We start from the raw sequence: 20639 nt of genomic DNA, 5'->3' as shown, positions 1-20639 counted from the left end.
CTATGCTTTCTCTCAGTATAAGACAAATTGCCAAAGCTACTGCCCTAGCGAGCCAATTGGAGCGCCGGAACGAGGGACGTGACGATGTAGCTTCGGCGAGCCAGACTCCCGTGGGAAACTGTAATATCCATCGCTCTGTTCCTTTGATTGGCACACAGTGGGATAGCTTTCGCCCCTCACGTCATGCATCATGAACATAGGTACAGTACCTCCGTTCCCCAAAAAAAATCATCCATAATGTGAGTCGTCCTTAATAATGAGAAAAAAAAAATTCATGCATTTACCCAGTTTGTTCCTGAGAAATATGTCAATGTACAGAGAGAAAATGAGGGAGTGGAAATCATTATAGCACGCGGGGACTCCAGAGCGTGGACCTGTGGTTAAATGATTAGGGGGTAGGCACAAAGCCTCTGTCTCGGCTAAGTCTTTGAATGTGTTTGGACGCGAACGCCGGACGCCAGCATTTGACGTTCGAACGCGTTTGAAGTGTGATTAGAGACAAGGGCAACTAGCTTTCCATCACTCCCTGTCATTCGAACCAGAGCTAAGCGTTTCGACGCCACCGCGCGCTCGCATCATCTCCTTTCCCTCAGCCTTTTCCCGTATACCTGGCTATACATACTAACGGTGTCCATATTTACGAGACACGAATTACCACGTAATAATGAGCCGCAATTTAGTCACGTTTACCGAGAAGTAATCATTTGTTTTTTCTTAATTTCACGGGTTTCTATAAAAACTACCGCGGTGCAGGCCCCTACCAATTGAAATGACAAATCTCCGGGCTGGGGAATGACACTCGGAGTAATGTCACCTCTTGTTTATACGGACAGTAGCGCGAAGCAATAATAAGCTGCTATACTCTATCGGTTACACAGGATACGGAAGAAATTCCGCTCCGCGAGGAGGAAGGTGGGGCACCGTTGTTCCACTACTCCGTGACGGGAGCTCTCCCCGAGGGAGGCCGGTGCACAGTAAATATTTTAACACCCAAAAGCGTGTTAAAAGGGTGTTTGTTTTAACCAACACCCTTCCTACACCCTTTTTACACGATTTTCAGTATTAGTGGGTGTAACAGGGGTGTACGAGAAGGCTTACACCCTACATACACCCCTCTTACACCCCTATCACACCCACAATTCAAAATATGCTCAGGAAATCGTGTTAGAAGGGTGTAGGCACTCGTCGCAACACCCCCCGTTCATAACGTGTAGAAAGGTTGTGATCTACTTATATGATTTCAAGGAGTTGGAGTTAATCACGTCGAAGAAACCCTTGTCTACGAGAGGAACCGGTAAGGACATCGTGACATCAATTGATCGTCATCGCGGTATAGCAGTATCTGCCCCAAATCGAGGAGCTAGCTATGAAATGAGTCGGAAAAAAAAAAGTCGCCTGCATTAGCAAGCTCGAATTTTTATCTAACATGTGCTTTAAGCGGTGGATTTTATACTTTGTGCAATACCAAGACGTAGCTCAAATTGCTTGGAATTATGTAGCGATGCATCGGTCCGGCGTCCCGTCGAAACTTCAGGACATCAACGAGAAGGTGCAAGAATGCGCGTCACATTAATCTTACACAAATCCGCTTTCCCCTCTGTTCAGTCAATATCACTGTCATCGACGCCATTTTTCTTCACACCAGAGGAGAGGCCATTTATTCCTACCGGTTTTTGCCCGAAAACTCGGCGCAAATGACGATGAGCAGTGCTCTATGCTTCCGTCCCAGGTCAGGTGGTTGACGGACGTCCACACACTTTTCATTCACACGGTGTAAGACGGGCGTAATGTTGATACTGTTGATTACACCCATGATTTTATAACCGTTCATGCTTATTGCTTTGATGAAACGGTTGCTGATGTACGGCGGTACCAACATCGAATATAATTAATCGCCACACAAAGGCGCGTATGATTAGAAAGTACTAAAGAATGCTTTTACAACTCCGATTGAACTCTTCGTCCGAGAGGAGCCGAAAATTATGTGTCGCGCGTGCATCAGTTTTATCAGTTCAACTTCGATCTAAAAAATCACCTCCGCTCGCAAAAGCTGACCGAAGACGTGTAAATATACAGCCCAGGCAACACACCGTATGTCGCCGACACTGGATCTATTCGAAAAGATTGTGCCCACACCATTTTGGTTCAGCCAATATTTAACGAATGGGATGAGTCGCGCCAACGATATCCTGACATAACATACGTTATGTCAGGATATCGTTTTTAGTTGAGTGTTGAGACTATCCTGCGTGAATCGGCTATGCCGGAGAGGTATTTCTATTTCTTTGCCGCATAAAATATGACGTTAAAAATAAAAAGATTAGCCAAAACGGAATCTGCTTGCTTTTAGTCCGAGAAGTCTTTCTCGGGCAAAAAGCGAGCAAATTCCGCTTCGCTTAATCTTTTTATTCATTTTCTTTTTAACTGCGCTGAAGCTTGGAACAAACAGTGGCGCCTTTTTTTGAGTAGCACAAACTCACCTGACTGAACCAATAAATACACTTCCAAACACATGAAGAAAAAAAGGATAGAGAAGAAAGGAATTCAAACGCATAAACAAGACGACGATCAAGTTCTTCCCAGAAAGTATAGGCCACTCCCCGGCTCCACACTTTTCGAAAGGGAACCGCCACTCAAACAACAACAACTTCAAGGTCCCACATACAAGGCGACCCTCCCTGTGCAGCCCAGGAGGCAGCAGAGGGCGATTAGCAGCTTTGTCCACCCCCCTTTGACCTCTTCTGATAAGCCTCCCCACTTTCTTTTGTGTCCGTGTGGCTGTGAGCGAGTGCGAAGGCCGCTTCTAGCGAATCAGAGGTGTGGAGCGAAACACGTGACCGCTCTCCGTAGGACAAAAACGCTTGGACGAACATTTGTCACGCGACTCGCTCTGACACGCTGATGGCTTACTGGGGTCATAGCCTTCGCCGTTTGCCAGTTTATGGTGAGTTGTAGGGACCACGTAAATCCGGTTTCCAAAAAGCGTTTGTCAGTGTTCCCTTTTTCGTGCAGGCAGGTCCTGACGAGTTCTATTTCGCGACCGTGGTTTTTCGTCGTGAACGGCCGGAAACATCTATGCCAACTTTTTCATCTATTTGCCATTTATTTCGTCGGAGTCTATGGAATTATTGTGCCGTGTTTGTTGGACGAGTTTCGACAAAGAGCTGCTCATCGGTGGACCTGAGACTTCCGTTGAATGTGTTTGACCGCATTCATCCTCGACATTGTGTTTGCGGTGTTTCGTGCTGCCCGATTCGAGTTGTGCATCTATCACGACAGAGAGCTGCTCATCGGTGACCGCGAGGCTTCCGTTGAATGTGAGCGACCGCCTTCATCCCCGGCATTGTGTTTGCGAATTGTTCTGTGCTGCCCGAATCGGATTATGCATCTATCACGGATTACATGAGATCGCTCTCTTATTTGTAAGTACTTTGCAAGCATGCTTAAATACATGAACTGCCGCTTGCGTCCCAAGTAACTTCCGGTCGTTCCGTCTTTCCAAGCCTGTCGAGTTTTGCTTACGTCACCAGTGCTAGAAAGAATAAATGTCGCAAGCAGGGTTCTCCCCAGGAATTTCTGAGAGGTGGACATTACCGGGGGGGGGGGGGGGGGGGGGGGGTTAGAAAATAACAACTCTTTTTAGGGTGTTAGACATTAATCACACCCCTTTTTAGGGTGTTAGAAATCGCACCCATGACTAAGGGTGTTAGAAAAATCACACCTTTATACTAGGGTGTGAGAATATCACACCCCTTTTTTAGGGTGTCCGAAAATCACACCCCTTTCTTAAGGTGCTAAGACTTACACACATTTCCTAGGGTGTTCTGTTACACGAATAAGGGTGCTCCCCTTAGGACAAGCCATTTACATCAATAAGGGTGTTAAAATTTTAAGTGTATGGGAGGGCGCCGACGACGCCTTCCGAGTTTGGTTGAAAGACCCGAGAGATTTCGGGTTTTGATCGGCCCGCAAGGTCGGACCGATCAAAACCCGAAAGAACGCCGCCATGCCTCACTTGAAATCGTTCGGGCTCATTGAGCGAACCCCGGAGAGTCGTTTGCTCGGCTCGGAGCGAGACAGAGGCCCACTAATACAATGACCCGCTGGATGTTTCCACAGCATGATGCGAGGCGAGACGCGGCTTTCCGTGGCAAGTTCCTGCGTTTAGCCTTAAGGTCCGTTCACACTCTTGCAACCGAGTACGACCGAGAGAGACCAGACTGGTTTTTAAGCCTTTTGCGACTTCTTAGGACGGGATGCGCTACAGCGGAGCTGGTCCTAAGAGATCGCAAAAGGCTTAAAAACCGGTCTGGTCTCTCTCGGTCGTACTCGGTCGCAAGAGTGTGAACGGGCCTTTAGAATTTGAATCATATTTTCATATACGTGCAACTTCAAACGAAACACTATGATAGTCAAAAACGAAAGTGGCAGAGACCTTTATCTCCAAAGTAAGAGAATGGGTAAAATACAGTATTTAAGCAGCGATAGCGTAAATTAGTTTAAAAATATTGGATAGACGTTTAGAGGAGTGACAAAGAACCTGCATGTTTATCAATTTTCTCCCTAAATTTAGCGAGGGAACTGGCGCTGCAGAGGTTATGTACAGCGTTGTAGGCGTTACCGAAGAAAAGTAACGAAATACGTTACTCGCTACTTGCAAATAAAAGGAAAGCGTTACCGTTATCGTTAAAAAGTAACGCATGTACGTTACTTTAGCGTTAGTTTTTTGTATTTATGAATTAACACGTTTTACTCTTTTGACGTTACAAATATCCATAAGCGCCGTATTTCAAACAGTATTATGTAAGTCCAGAAACTGGACGTAATAACCTTATTTTTTACGGTGTAATTCATTTAAAAAAGCCTCGGGATGAATATGTAACGTGTAACGTAACTACATAACACGTTATTCGAAAGCAATACGCCTAGCAAGTGGGATCATTTTCGTCTTCTGCGCATGAGAAAGGAAGTAGCGGTGACGTCAGAACGCCGAGCCCTGATTGGCTGGTCGCGACCCCCTATCTGAGCGTCGTCTGCTCCTTTGCAACGTCGTCTGCTCCCAACGTCGTCTGCGTCTGTCTTACCTTTCCTGCGACTTTCGGAAGTCGAGCGAGCTCGACTTCGCCTTTCAGAGAGGGCAGACGAAATAACTCGAGCGATACGTTGTTTCTGTCTAACAACTAGCCGACGCGCATCGAGGAGGGAAGTCAAAGGACTCACTGGCGAGGTGTCCCGAGGCGCTGAGGTTTGTTTGCTGAGAACCAAGAGGTGAGCGTGTTCGTGTCCGCAAGTACCCTCCCAAATACTTTTTCCTTCCGTTCGTGTGCGGCGAGACTCCTCACTCTTTAACGGCGTCGGCGGGTTGGCGCAGTTAACGTCGTCTGCTTTACGTCTGCTAGTCAAAGCGATGGCTGCTTTACCTTTCCTGCGTCTGTCGGAGATTCACCGCTTTTTTACTGGCGAGAGTCACCTTTGCCTCGGAAAACAAGAAGATCACAAGAGGAAGAGATTGACTTCTTAATCTAAAATTGAGGTCAGCGATCAAAGTATAAGATGGGAAGGGTTCACAAGGGTCGCGCGGGCATATTCCATTCAGCATGCCAGCCGGTCATGGGCAGCGGTCGCCCAGTCGGAGTGCCTGCTAGGCCTATCTGCCTAGCAGACGCTTGATCGTTGTCGGTGGAATCGTGACCGCTGGACCTTTTCCCGAATGTTTGTGGATCCAGCGTTCTTGTTTGTCGTGGTCTGTTTCAAGTACTTTTTACTTTTTTCTTGCTGCTTGAAGTCGGGACGCGTGAGAAGCGCACGTAGAAAAATAAACGTCCGTTGGTCGTCGCGACCGCGGCGCTATCGGCCATGCTGATTTGATCGTAAAAAGTGCGTAAGACAGCTTCGGAGCTGTCGTAGGATTTCGTCGTAACCTGCGCAAAACTTACGAAAGTTTCGTTTCGCGAATACGAATTTATTCTCAAGTTTTGTTTTAGACATATTTTTGGCGTAAGATCGTTTTGTGGACTTGGCCTCTGGCCTCTGCACTTTCGAAAGTCGCAGGAAAGGCGAGACAGACGCAGACGACGTTGCAAAGGAACGGACGACGCTCAGATAGGGGGTCGCGATCAGCCAATCGGGGCTTGGCGTTCTGACGTCACCGCTACCCCCTGCGCAAGAAGCAGACGAACTTGCACTCCGCATAACGTATGTACGTTAACCGTTAAAATTTAAAAAAAGTAGCGATTAGGACTTTTTAGGAAACCGTTTTTTGCACATCCGATACGGTGCGATGGGCCGTCCGGTACCAACTGCGAATGTGAGAGTCTTCTGAGGTAGCGCATACGCAGTTCGTACCGGAGGACATGGCGTACCTTCTCGGATGTGCAAAAACGGTTCCCTAAAGCTCTGTAGTATGTTACAACGTTACCGGAAAAAGGATGCGTTAGCAGTAACGCCGTTACCTGTAACGCGTTACCGTCAGCACTGGTCATGTGGCATCAAATTTCCCGCCATATTCTCTAGACGAAATTGGTCTATACATGTCATGTGACGCTGGGTCACGTGATGTTAATTTTCCCGCTAGTGGAAACTGAATTGGTGCATAGCTTTCATGACGTCAGATCAGTGATATCGATGTTTGCCCCTAACTTAGGACGCAAGCCTAATTGGTGCGTAGGTCACATGACGTGAGGACCATCCCTAAATGCAGCGTGGAGACCAAATCGGCGTATACAGTATATCTAGAAGCTTCTGAGTGGCAGCCGACGTTTCGATAAGAAACGTAAGACTTCTCTTTTCTTAGCTTATGCGTGCCCTCTGAGACTTTAAAAAGGTTCCATTTAGGATTCTCTCTACTGTGATAACTGGGTCTCGGAATGCACAGTCATATCACGAGGCCTGCAGCAACCTGGTAGCAAATACTACAGTATATATATACAAGTGGTGTGACTTTCAATAGAGTTTTGTGTTTATTATGGCGTCCAGCGTGCGACTTATGACACCTACGAGCATCGATCACGTTCGTGAATTGTAATCTCGTAAAGGTAGAACGTAAAATTTTTATAGTGACTGACAAATTGAAATTATTTGATTTCTTCGAGTAACGAAACACACTTAGAGGGTCCGTAAAGGGGCGCTGATGGCCGGTAATCGGATGACCCTTCTCTCCCTAACAGTATTTTCTGGTTACAGGCGCCAAAGGCTCCTTTCTGTCGCGCCTCATGGTCCGACGCGGCGGTCGGCTGCAACGTTTTCTAATTCTTTTCTTCTTCCTTTTTTTAAAATTTTGACGACTTCATCGTGTTAAACCTCCGGCAAGCCCGACCAAGCTGATGGTTCTAGAGTGGAGATAATGCTCTGGTTCACTTTCAATACACTGCGAGACTTCCGCGTCGAGACAAAACAAATTCGTAGTTGGAGTGGAAAACGAATGTGAATTTCACAAATGCAATTTGTTAAGAAAGAAAGCAGTGAAAATAATGAAACGCTGATTCCTGCCTTATGTTTTGTGAACTGCCCCTTATGAGCTCTAGTTAGCCCAAAGAAAAGTAATCTACACTATTCTTTAAAAGGGGCTCACGTGTGAGGATCTTGTCGAAGGAATTTAGAGACGGTGTTGTGTTTGTCCCCCTTTTTTTCTTTCCTTCTCTCGAGGTTTTTTTCTCACTAGGATACATTACTCGTTACTCGCAAATAAAAGCAACCCGTTACCGACCTGCGTTACCTCAATATAAAATCCACGCGTTACCATTACCGTTTAAAAGTAACGCATGTTACGTTTTGTATTTATTAATTAACATGTTTTACTCATTTTACATTACAGGTATGCATGAGCGCCATATTTCAATACATAATATGTACACCCAGAAAATGAACGTAGTTACCTTATTTGTTTAGTTCTACCAAAAGAAAACATATCTTCGCGGTTCCTTAAAAGGGGCTCACCAGTGAGGCTCATGTCGAAGGACTCTGCACCGATCTTTCTCAAGTCCTCGACTGTCCTCCAGGTAAGCGTGAGCAGCCTGTTCTGCGAAAGGTCCACGGTCACAAGATTGGGCGCCCCGACGAACATGTTTGCAGGCAAGACGCGCAGCCGGTTGTGGGACAGGTACAGGACCGTCAGGTGCGCGAGTCCGTCAAAGGCCACCGGATCCACCTCGGAGATCTCGTTGTACTTGAGGTCGAGTTCGGACAGGAGGGGCATGGCGCCGAATACCCGGGCGTCCAACCGCCGCAGCTTGTTCCTGAACATGTCCAGACGCTTCACCTGGGAGAGGCCTTCGAAGGTGCGCTCGGTCAGGTTGGTCATCGCGTTGTCGCTCAGGTCGAGGTCTTTCAGCTTCGAGAGCCCCGCGAAGGCGAGGTCCTCGATGACCTCGATCTGGTTCCGTTCGAGAAACAGGTAGGTCAGCAGGGGAAGGTGGGTAAAGGAGCGCGTCGTTAAACGCTTGAGTTTGTTGTCTCCCAATTCGAGTTTCCTCAGCCGTGGTAAGTGGGCGATAGAATCCTTCTGGAGCTGCGTGATCCCGTTGGAATCGAGAGAAAGGACTACGAGCTTGGAGAGGTTGTAGAAAGAGTAACTCTTCAGAGAGCCCAGCTCGGCCTGCGAGAATTTGAGGCGCTCGAGGAGCGGTTTCCGACGCAGGAACACACTGGGTACGAAGTCCAACTTGTACTTCTCTCCGAACGCGGTGAAGGTGACCGCCACGACTGACGGTAGCCTTTCCAGGGACTTGAAGACGGCGTGGTCGGCCGACAACGTCCTGACCACGAAACACGTCACTTCCGTGCCGCCCCCCATTCCGGGGTCCCGCGTTTCGTCGCAGCGACAGAAGATTGGCTGGTCTGCAGGCTCGCACACACTGGGGGTCAGCTCTTCTGTGGATTCCGTCAACGTATGCGTCTGCGTGAGTAGACCCAGAAGTGCCAGTGCTGGAAACCTGTAAAAGCGAAACGTTGTTGCGCCGTCTCACCATTTGCGAGGAATTTGCGTAACAAACTGGGGAATTCGTATCATACGTACACACGTTCACAACATCCCTACTCTCTTCAACACTCTTAGATCACCCTGAGTGCAAACTGACCCACGATGCATCCCAAACACCAGTCATCAATGTTTATTTTTAAACATTTTAGACAGTGGTAACGGCGGGCGCGCCATGGCGCTTCCGTGGTCATTCAGCTGGCAGTTACAAAAAAAAACCTTCTCTCATTTTTCCACCGAGGCCAGCCACTGGAGTGTAATACGGATAGCCGTTCTTAATGGTTGAGACGATTAGAGATAGGTTTGTACCTCGCGCGCATCGCGGTACGGTATACACGCAGAAGCCTCTGATAGGGTTCGTCCCTCGACATCACGTAGCAAGTTAACGGTTCCGATTTATGCAGGAACTCTGCAAATGTCGAGCAATAAAGAAGAGGATCTATTAAATACAGGTGCAACCAAATACAGAGTTGATGGGGCTGGCTTGGGATTCAAATTCGTTTTTAGAGGTGCGCTCGCACCCTGCATCTATTGCACCAAAGCATGGTGCGGGTTGCAAAGAAACCATGTTTTAGCACGAGTGTAGTCTCAGCGGCTTAAATGTTTGCCGGGCGGCACTTGGTCCGAAGACCGTCCGCTCGAAACCCATTTTCACTTGATGGCTCTACTTGGTGTTCCCGGAGAGTCAGAAGCATTGTAAGTGTTCAGCTATAGTACCAAGAGGACAGTCATCTTCGGAGTTTCTTCCAGAAAAAGACCGCAATCAGTGTGATGGCCAACTGCGTCGAATGTGAAAGCTAATTGGAAAGTCCAAGGCAACAACCGACGTGTTTTATAGCCTATTTTTCTACCGTCTTGCCTAATTAGATGGGAAAACTGCGGCGAAGTTCTGGCGCCTTTTGAGTGTTACGTTCGCCTGTGCATAGTCTCGTCCGAAAATAATCACGGTGATTGCAACCCCACTCCGGCTATTGTCAATTCTATCTCATAGAAAGGTTCGCTTTCCGAAAAGGTATCATGCTTGAGCCACCGTTCGGTTTCTGTGACATACCAGTGTTCGTTTCGGAACTGGCGGATTTCCTGGTTGGAGGCTCATGAAAACTATTAACCTAATTGGTGCTCAGAGAATTTACCAAGAGACTCTTCGCTGGTTCCATCCTTACTAAAACCCTGTTATTAAAGTTCAGTTTTCTTACTAAATTATTTGTGTTCGCCCGTTTTCGACGATCTACTTTTCTCAAAATCTCGAACAAAATAGGCAGCCCCTTAAGATGTGCAATTAGCTAGTCATTTTTCACATAAAGTGGTAACTACGGAGCAAGGATTGAAGTGAAGGACACCGCGAGGATTCATTGAAAGAGTGCAAATGTTACCTCACTCTTCCCGCAAAAAAACGTTGCTAAGAACATCTATCTCGCTATAGGTGAAGGTTGTTATGTTCACGCAGTGAAGCAGTACTTGAAACTCCGAAACTTAAAACAAATTTGATTATAGATTAGCAAATAACGCCGGCCGCTCTGAAGAGTGCTGTAATATGGTATATGAAAGGTTTTCAAGCAATCTCTACCCGGAGAGATCTCAGAGAGTCAAACGATTTGATCTACAGAGGAAACGTGGCAAATGACAAAGTCGGAAAAATGTATTCAGCGAAATCTTAATTATTCTGCGTAACACAGGGCACGAGATTCTACGAATTCCCAGGAGTTCGTGCCTCAGTGTCGCGGCGTATGTGTACTTGGTATATGGGTGAAAACGTATTTCTGGCATTCGCAATCTCTGAGCTTTCTCTATAAATATTTGGGGAATAACTATTTGTGACACTTCAGAAGCAGTGAAGGGTGCAAGGTGCGAGTTCATGGGCTCCCATAGCTTTGACTTCATTGCCACAGATCATTGACGCCAAATACCGTTCTCTGCACGAATGTAGACGCACGAGCATCGTTTCATGGGGCACAGTTGGCAACGCTGATATCCTCCGCTTTATTCCTTTTTAAAATGCGACCTAAAATATTGTGGATCTTCTTAACTACACACCTTATATACTCCAAATGAGCGTCTCGTGAAGGCTTCACCTTAATAACTTGAGCGGACTTGACAAAGGCAAGTACTTTAATTTACCCAACCACACATCAAATTGCGCAAATTATTAAAAAAAAAAAACTCACGGCAATTATTTTTCGCTACAACTAAAGATATCCCAGTTTTTGTTTGTTTTTGCACCATTTTTAGTGAAAAGCGTGACTTGAGTATATACTCCTAAAAACAATCTCGTATTATTATTCCTTTCAAGAAGTGATTTTGACTTCCTCCTTTCCTTGTCCATAACGTATGTATTTTTTCGTAAGTAAATAAATGATAGCATTTTTGAAGAAAACACCTCTAGAATAAGAACATCAAATAAAGTACAGAAACCAAAACACCCAGTCCTGAAAAGTGCAAAAAAAAAACAAACAAACGAATACAGTAAATGCTGTCAAAATAAATATTGACGTTTATTCTAAAGCAAGCCTTCTGAGTTGACTTTCTATTTGAGGGCTGCAGCTTGCGTCATCCCTCTCCAACCGTCAAAAGAAAGTGGGGCGGCAGTGGTGATACGTTCTTTCCTTTTCTTTAATCTTTAAGTCAGTGAAGAATGCCGAATTGTGCAACAAACTGCGATATGTTGCGCTTTTCGATATGTCGCGCTTAGCGCATGTGCCCGGAATTTCCCCGAAACCACAATTAGTCACTTCTTTGTCAGCGTGTTTGAAGCGCCTGGACGAAAGCAGTCGCGCCGTGCGTCTCGATATTTTTAGGATCTGGTCCACTCAGGAAGATTTATGGGTCGAAGATGAGTCAGTTGCGCCGTAATGATGTTATGCGAAAAAAAAAAGGTCTACACAAAAGGGAAAGCATGCGCCACCCACGCCGGATCGGGCCACCAAAATTGGGAGGGACATAACAACGTCTCTCGTGAAAACTGACATACAGTTCATCCGCTTCTTCATCTCTTAGATCGGTGTGAGTAGCTCGTGTACCGATTATTCGCTTTTTCTAGCAATACAATCGTCACCTCGCTGATCTCGACAGAACTACTCCCAAGGGCTGTCGAGAATGACGTGTCTTTCCAACGGACTTTCCGTCTGCTAGTTTCTGTCAGGTAACCAAATTGACCTCGTGGACAACTACAAACAGTCCCATAGGGTGCAATGTAAAACATGCCACGAAGTTCCCGGAGTGCGAAGAGGCAAAGGTCTATTCAATTCCACAAAGCTGCGGCAGAGAGTACAACGCAAAAACTGGGAGGTGCGTGAACCATCGACTCAGAGAACACAACATGGAAGCATCGAAGGCTTCAGATGAGCCTTTTCACCCAATCATCATTCACGGCCGAACGTGCAGTGACTGTACTTCTTATTTCTCTGACACTAGAATACTGTGTGGGCGCCAAAAGAGATTTGGGAAAGAAATCATTGAATCATTAACCACGAGGACTTTCAACAACAACATTTCTTCCCCTTCATTATCACTCACAAAGACAGAGACAGAATTCCTAACACCAGAGATGACTAGATTACTGACACCTCGTCGTGGGTTAGTGCTTTTTAAACTGTTAGATGTATAGCCATTTCCCTTAGGGACTGTCGACATTATTTCTTCACCTTCCTTATCACTAACAATGGCAGAAGTCGAATTGCTTGCACCAGAGATAACTATAGATAACTGATAGCTCGTCGTGACGACTGCGCCCTTTTAAACCTTTATATTTATAATAAATTCCTGTTCCTTTTTATCGATTTCCTGGTTTCCTTCTTCTAAAACGTTGAAACCTTTGAGGTGGGGCGGTTTTTATCTTGTGCCATTTGTTTGTTGAGTTGATTAAGCTTCAGCTGCAGCGAAGGCCGCCTGTAATTCCGTCTTCTAGTCCAAATGTGCATACAGAACATTTCAGTTGCATTGACGTTTTGATGACTAATTTTATCAAACGAGCAAACGAAGCCGCTAGAAACAGCGAAGTTCCGAAGCAGTGCCAGCAGCGCTACGTACACTGGGTAAGATGGCCGTCTTCGAATTTCGGGATCCACGCCGAACTACAGTAGCGGAACCACGCAGAACTGCGTCGACGTTTTCCACGTTATGGAAATCGCAGGAAATGCTTCCAAGACAGGCAGATTTTGCTGCCGCTGCCTGGGTTCCTTCCTAGCTGAGTTCGGTTCTGTTTTCCGATGCCGAGTGGCAACCGGCATTCAACGTGTTCTGTATTTCTGCGTGTCAGCAACATAGCACCAACATCGTGATGGCAGTGTTGTGGGTTGTGGACAGACGACTAGAATTTTCGCCGATGTGACCGTGTGTTCGCGTATCAGTGGTGTAACAACAAGATGAGATGACGTGAACTGTCGGGCATTGATGCCGCTGGTCGGGCCGTGATGGGGGGGGGGGGGGGGGGGGGAGGTGTCGCAGGTTGACATTCCGCTTTACATTGAAAAGTTTAAGACCACTTGAGGGATTAGGCACGTACAATCCATCGACTTGGGGATAGTCATGTTGGAACGCTGGTCTGAACAGAAAGCTCGTACCGTACAGTGGCCAATGTTACTGTCAGTTGTCTCCTCGCCGAGAGCGATTGCGCTCTGGGGAAAGGACTGAACAGTACACAATTATGACGGAAAGTACGTATATTTAGAGTGTGGAATTTTAGCATTAAAAAATATTAGTAGGTAAATTCGAAAGAAAGCTACCCTTTATTTTGCTGTTTAATTATACTACGTTTCCTCGAGAAACTGCCCTTTAAGTAGCGCGCTCGGCTGAGCGCTAGAAGTTTTCGAGTTCGCCACGGCGTACCTCCGTACACTTAACACCTGCCGCAAGCCGCGGCTTTGAGTGCATTCAGGTTGATCGAAAAGCGATTTCTCTGCCCATGAAGCATCACTTCCAGCTGAGTGAGTATCCGCTCTACAGAGATTAATTCAAGACGGCAATTACCGCCAAATAGCAAAACAAACACTTCAATAGAAATGCAGGCTACGACGTGCCGTACGGGGAAATAAACTCATGGCTTCAAACAAAATTGAAGCGGTTTGATTTATTGGCTTTCAAATAATTACGGCATGATCGAGCGTTTACTTTTTAATAAGAGATTCTTCCCCTGAGTCATTCAAAATACTCTCAGAGGTTTGGCACTGCTGGAAAAACTTAACATGCTGGGAATATTTTTTACTGCTTAGGGAGTCACCGTACGTTCAAGATGACCAATATAAAAGACGGAAACGCAGAGCTCGGGTGTAGTGTTCGGGTTAGTGTGCCGTTGTATTGATGTTTGTATGTGTATGCGCTCAAGGTATGTTCACCTGATGCTTGTAGTATGCGTAATATGTCTAAATGTGTCTATAGCTTCGGTCATCGAGGTTCCCGAAGATACCGATGCGTAATGGTGGCCTGAGAAAGTAAAAATATTTTTTGTATGACATGAATTGGGCGGTTCCTAGCACCACCTAGCCTAGCTACTTGCAATTACTCTGCTTGACCCTGCCATCTTGTGGCAAGCGATTTAACCTTCTTTCACGCTACGTGATCAACAGCGGCTTCGAATTTGTTTTTTTGAGAGCGGCTTTTGGTTTCACGGATTGGTTTACCATTCCTCCGTGATGTGCGGTTGACGAAGGAATTGTGACTCGAGGAACAGCAAAGGTAAGACGTAAAGGGCGCGAAGTTACGAGGTATCGGATGTCTCCGTTTAACATCGCAGTGCTAACGACGAGGAGATTGAGTAACTGCTTTCGAAACGGAAGTTTCTGTACCTCCGGGGGGAATCTGGCTCTGGAAATAAAGACAGCTCGCGGAAAGCTCGTGTTACGCTTTGATTTGCTGCTCCCCTCGTCCCCTACAAGAGACCTCGTTAAGCATCACTGAGCCCGATTTGCTTGATTCAGGACCGCCATAATGAGATGCAGGCGACGGAGGAACCATTTGCTCCCCTGCTTCAGGGACGAAAGTTTCTCCCTTTCTAAAGGAACATAGGTTGCAAGACTGTTCCTACCCGAAGGGAAGACTATCGATTTTAAGAGTGTACGCTGGGGAATGAGTTATCGTGCCGGCGAAGCGAGTAGCCCTTGGCAGCCGCTCGTGCTAAACTTGCGGACTGTTGCTGGTTTACGAAGAATTCAAGATTCTGCCTCTGTATAAATGAATCATATAAGAAAGCGACCGATAGAAAATTTGTTATAGACAAATCAAAACGCGAGCAAAAAATAACCTGAAACAAGACATGTCATTTTAGCTTTCGAATCAGGAGCCTTGTTAATGGAAACTGTTTATTTTGAAATTAATGAGAAAGGTGTTAACGGCACGTTGGCAAAAAAACAAAAAAAAAATCGAAACAGGGATGATAGATTAAACTTATCTAGTTAACATGCAATGGTGCCACTGCGTTAAATGGCGTTCGGGGGGGCAAGGGGCAAGATATTGCCCGTCCCCTCTCTGGAGGCAACGGGCCATATATTGCCCGTGGCCTCCACGAACACCTGCCAGTGTCTTCCGTGTGGTTGTTATATACCACGCAGGAGATCTACGACGCAATATCCTAGCTGCGAATGCATGAGAAAACGCAGCGTACATTTGCTGTGTCGGTACGCTTCTTATCTACCACACCGTGGAAGGTCTCTAGCTCAACATGTGAAACTCACGAGAAAGAGGCTTTCGCACAAAACATCGTGTACTCTTCATTTTTATCAGTTTTACTGAAAGCATGGTACATCAGAAGTGACCCGTAGAACTTTGTGCAAATGAGACGAGCAAGTTCGCGGCGATGAGCCTCGTTGTTTCCAGGCAGACTAGCAGGGGAGAGTCGCAGACTGCTGGCATTGCTAACCTGGCAAGTCCCTCGACGGGTCGCCAGTTCCTTACGTTGCATGATAACACACCTGCCGAAAATATTTTGAGAATGTTGAGCATATTAATTAGTTCATCTGAAGGGCACGGGAGTCCTCCTCGATCCAGGTGGTTTGTTAGACAATGCAAATGGGTATTGGTCTTCAGTTTCGCCATAATGCATGAGCAGGAGAGGCATGCCAAGTGCTTGTTTACGACATGGGTAACGTAGCCTCCGATGTGTACCGCTGTAGTTAACTCCAGGACCTGCATTCGTTTTGCAGCATGATGGGACAGCATAGCCGAAATTTTCGTTACACTTTCTGGAAGATCGAATGATGCGGTGACTGGCACTGTAGGTAGCACTCAAGGGCAGGACTAGCGTATTCATCAATCCGTCACTCACTCGCGAACTACTTGCCGCAACTGGGTAATAATAGGGCTTCGCGATGTGAACTACGGATCGCCGGGACACTGCTAAGCAGGACGATTGACCACGGTGATATGGGAGGTTATGCGCTTTCTAACTGAGCAAGGCGCCGTCTCAGCTATCCGCATTTCGCGCGCTCACGGTCACTTTTACTCCGTTTCTTTTTTTAGTAGCCGTTGAAGGCTCTGAGGCGCGGGATTTGGTTTAGAATTTAGTATTTTGTGGAAGAGTGAAGGGATTGACAGGCACGGTCTGGGCCTCGTTAAACCTCAAACCAGCGGGTAAGGTCGAGCGAGCATAGCACAAGAACGTAACACGCAGCGAAACAAAAGAAAAAAAAAAGGCGTAAAAATTTGAAAAAAAGCACACAATACCGCAGGGTTTATAAAGTGGGCTGTACTTTCAATCGTAAGCACGATGCGAAATTTAAAAATCGCCCTTTGGTTTTTTCTTTTGTGAGTTATTAATCTCAGGCCAGAGGCTATCTCAGGAACCATCTGTTCGAAATCGGTTGCTTCGGAACACCTAGTGCTCCGGGTTCGCAAATGCTGCTGGCAGAGACCTATATTTTTGTATTTTTCTTCCACTGACCATGTATGATACCTGTGATAAAATAAATGCCGATGTAAACAAATTATCTTCTTAATTTTTTTTTTTTTTTTGTCTGAGCGCCACTTTGCAAGTTACACACTGTACATGCAGTAAACCGCGCCTTTAACCGCACCGAGAGTGGCCGAACGTGATTTCTTATTTTTACACACCGCTGCCCAGTATACAAAGATGGCAGTTCTCAGAAAGCGAGTACTGAAATGATCTATAGGCCAAGTGCAGAATACAGGCACGTAGTCAGGATTTTGTTCCGGGGCGGGGGAGGGGGGGGGGGGGGGGGGGGTCCATGAGAAAATGCTATATGAGGGGGAGGGTGAAAGGAGGTTCCAGCAAAATGAAAGATTTCGGGGGGGGGGGGGGGGGGGCGGGCCCCATTGGACGCCCCCCTGGCCACGTGCCTGCCAGCTCTATCATTTCCTTGACACCGCGATATGTAGGACATTGCAGCATCGGTGAGGAAGAGCGGTCAAGAGTCGATCGGGAAGCAGCGGTCGCCGACTCATTCGGCAACATGCCGTTTGTAAACTGCCGCTGTCAGTTATTCTAGAGACAATATCACTGGGGAAAGAAATAAAGAGATCAACCGTGTGGTATTTTGCTGGTTTGCTAATTGGTGCCGGGAAAAGGGGAGACGAATGAAGAAATAAAGGGCAGTAAAATGTGTGGAGTGCTAAAGTAAGAGAACGATCCCCTACGAGTCTATACTCATGCGTGCCCTACGACGTTTTGTAGAAGCAACCGGACTAGGCACAACTTTGTAATACCCGGCTCCGCAACAAGTATTTAATACTAATATATATATAGCTGACAAAGCTTTGTCTAGCACGGGTACTTCTCGAAGACGCTGTAGGGCACAAGTGATAAATTTAAATTGCTAAATATCTCCAAACGAAGAAATGTTTCCGTCGTGAAACTTGTATGTATCGCTCATTACCGGAGTTTATCATAAACAGGATGTTGCATAAGATATAGTGTCGATAAATAAAAAATATATAAAGAAACTTCAGAGTGTGTTAAACCGATATGACAATTTGATCACCTCGTTTCATGGTGTGCATGCACTTGTGTCGTAATGATTACATTTCCGACTGACTTTATTGGGCTGCCGCGCCTGCGCCTGTGCCATTATGCATTGTTCTTACCATTCCCAGTGATGTGCATTGCGTTGTTAGTTTAGTATAGCCGTTGACATAACTCCTCCGCAAATTAATCGCTCTGTTTGAAATGCTTCCCGAGCTTCCGATGTAAGATTTATTGCCTGGGTTAGAAGTCGAACCCACGCAAGCAAATCCTGGTCGACCAAACCCACCCCCCCCCCCCCCCCCCCCAAAAAAAAAAAAAACAGCTTTCACATGGAATTAGACGAGAAAGCACAAGAACTGTCCACTGCCAGATGCGTCCAGGACATCGGATGTAACGAGTAAAACAAATTAACCAATAAACAGGCAAGCCAGTAAATAATATATCGTACATTCACTTCAATCAAAGAACTCGTAAAGCTAATAGCTGTAATCTACGGTAGGAGCTCAGAAAATATAGAGGCCGAAAGTTAACTTTTGATCCGGAAAAGAAAGTCTGCGCTGTGGCGATTTTCGTGATTTTTCAAGAAATCGCATCATCCTCAGTGTCAGAGTGTGCACTGCATTTCAAAGTCAAATTATTTCTTCCCGCCTTCGTCATTTGCTCAGCTTTCTTCATATATGGCAGAAATCGTCTCTCAGAGTTGAACTTTCTTGATGTTTTCTTTTGCAAGTAACAACAACCATCACGCATTGCGAAGCACATAAAGAGGGTACAAAATGCAGTCTGTGTGTCCATTCGGTTGCTGTGCGCCATTTGCTTCCTACAATCTGGGCGAGATTGCTACGTCTCGTGCCAGTCCGCTCGTGCGCTAGGTTTGGCAGTACTCTTTTTCACACAGTCTTAGCTAACACTCTGTTTCTGCCAAGCCGACCCTGTACCGTCTCACTGTCGGCTCAAGAAGCAAGGAGAATGTATAGAAACGTTTGTCACAATGCTGTGCGGAAAAGCAGACGCACACAACTTTTTTCGACAGCAAAATAAATGATCACTGCAAAGCAACTCGAGGTCAGTGAACAGAATAAATAAAACCAGATGCACGCTTAGAAGAAGAAAAAAAACTGAAATCGGGTAGATCGTCGACTGTTCATTAAAATACAATGACACAAATAGGGGACACTCAAGCAGCTGTTCCTGCAATGGGTCATTGTGTTCGCTCTTCCGTTTTTATCTGAGATTTCTCATCTCTTAGAACGTTTTATTTCTTTTATCGCGAACCCACTCCCTTTTCCGAGGTACTTCTAAGCTATAAAACAAAAATAATACAAAATGAGCGAGGCTCTTGCACGTGAGTGTCAAAGAATATGATCTTCCAAACCTACCTTACCTGAACCACTCACCAAATTTTCCGTGTGAACAGTGCTTCGCGATGCACTCGGAGCACCAATTATTCGCTTAACCAGTTTAGCCAATCAGAAGAGAAAACGGTACCAAAGTTCGCTCCGTTTGACCGCCGAAACTGGAAGCCGATACTTGTTCACATCGCCTAAAGTGACTAAAGAGAGATCAATATTCGAAGCTCCGATTGCATAGCGAGGCAGCTTACAGGTAGAAACTTATAAAGGATAACGCCGTAAGCACCTCATGTACAGCGGACACAACAATCATCTAAGACATCTGGCGCGTGTACTTCCCCGCAAAGCATTTGGGAGGGCCTGCAATCTCCAGAGGGAGCTCGACGAATGACGTGGCTGACTTCCAGAAAGACAGATTGAACTGCGACACTGGGCAAGGCGTAAGCGAGCGAAACGTCACTTTGCAGGCCATTTTTGCTCGTTTTTTAGGTCTAAACACACTTTCAGCATCGTCATTATCCCTCTTGCGTCCATGTATTAGAGCGTAGAGCGACTCTTTTTCCCAAATGCCTTGTGAGGAAAGTAGACGCGCTGGAAGTTTCGAGTCGCTATCAGAGTCCTCGTAGTACATGATGGAAAAGACACGCTGCTCGTGGAAAAGCCTGCAGACAGTTCTTGAACGACCAATGGGAACGTCACACAAGGAACGTCTCAGACAGTGACTACAGACTGACTTTTGTACGCCGTCCTTGCAGACTGAGCGCAGATTTAGAGTTCAGAGCTACGTAGAAAGGTAAGCGCGCGGTGCTTTTTTCTGTCTGTTTGCACTCAAGGTCGAGTGCCAGCCACTTAATGAATTGCTCGGTTGCAGGACTTACCCTCGACGACGCTGTCTCGGATCAATCGATCTGGTGGCACACGGAGGAGTCATCCCGACGCGCGGCGGAAGCGTATCCTCCTTTGCGCGTCGGCGGCGGAGACCGACCTTTTCCCGCCGCGGTTCGATGAGCGACTGAGCCCGGACCTGGCTTCCGCGGAAGCGCGGCGAGCGCGGCGCAGCGGGACACCCCCTCGCGAACCCGCCGAGTGGTTCCCGTCCGCTCTGCCGCGGCGCCGATTGCCCAGGTTCCGCCGGCGCGCGCGCAGTCCGAGGTGTCCCGATCTCAGCGACTCGCCAACGGAGCGGCAAGAGGACTTTTGTGGACCACGCTCCAGCGTCGTGCGAAGACTTGTACCTAGTTACTTTTAACGCAGAATGTGTTTTATGGGTCGTTTCCCACGAGAATGAGCCTCATGAACTACGGTGACTTCATCAAATTCACAATATGGTCTTCACTCCCCGAAACGACTTTTTGATGTCTTCTAAAGAAATGTAAACGATCGCGTCTTAAATACTGCATTC

At 46.6% G+C, this 20639-nt stretch overlaps 1 protein-coding gene across 1 annotated transcript in view; it reads right to left on the bottom strand.

Annotated features, from left to right (window-relative positions):
- Positions 1 to 20255, bottom strand: part of LOC115330141 (connectin-like) — a 56931-nt gene extending 36676 nt beyond the window's left edge. Inside the window, exons 1-2 of the mRNA XM_040210937.1 lie at positions 20116 to 20255; positions 7936 to 8930 (exon numbers count right to left, since the gene is read on the bottom strand). Of these exons, the coding sequence (XP_040066871.1) occupies positions 7936 to 8930; positions 20116 to 20168 (1048 nt within the window). The 5' untranslated portion in view covers positions 20169 to 20255. The remainder of the gene's footprint in view (positions 1 to 7935; positions 8931 to 20115) is intronic.
- Positions 20256 to 20639: the final 384 nt, after the last annotated feature.

The sequence above is a fragment of the Ixodes scapularis genome, unplaced genomic scaffold, assembly GCF_016920785.2.
Source record: "Ixodes scapularis isolate PalLabHiFi unplaced genomic scaffold, ASM1692078v2 ptg002850l_1__unscaffolded, whole genome shotgun sequence".
Taxonomy (NCBI): Eukaryota; Metazoa; Arthropoda; class Arachnida; order Ixodida; family Ixodidae; genus Ixodes; species Ixodes scapularis.
The sequence above is the reverse complement of the archived record's forward strand: the minus strand, read 5'-3'. Positions and strand labels throughout refer to the sequence as shown.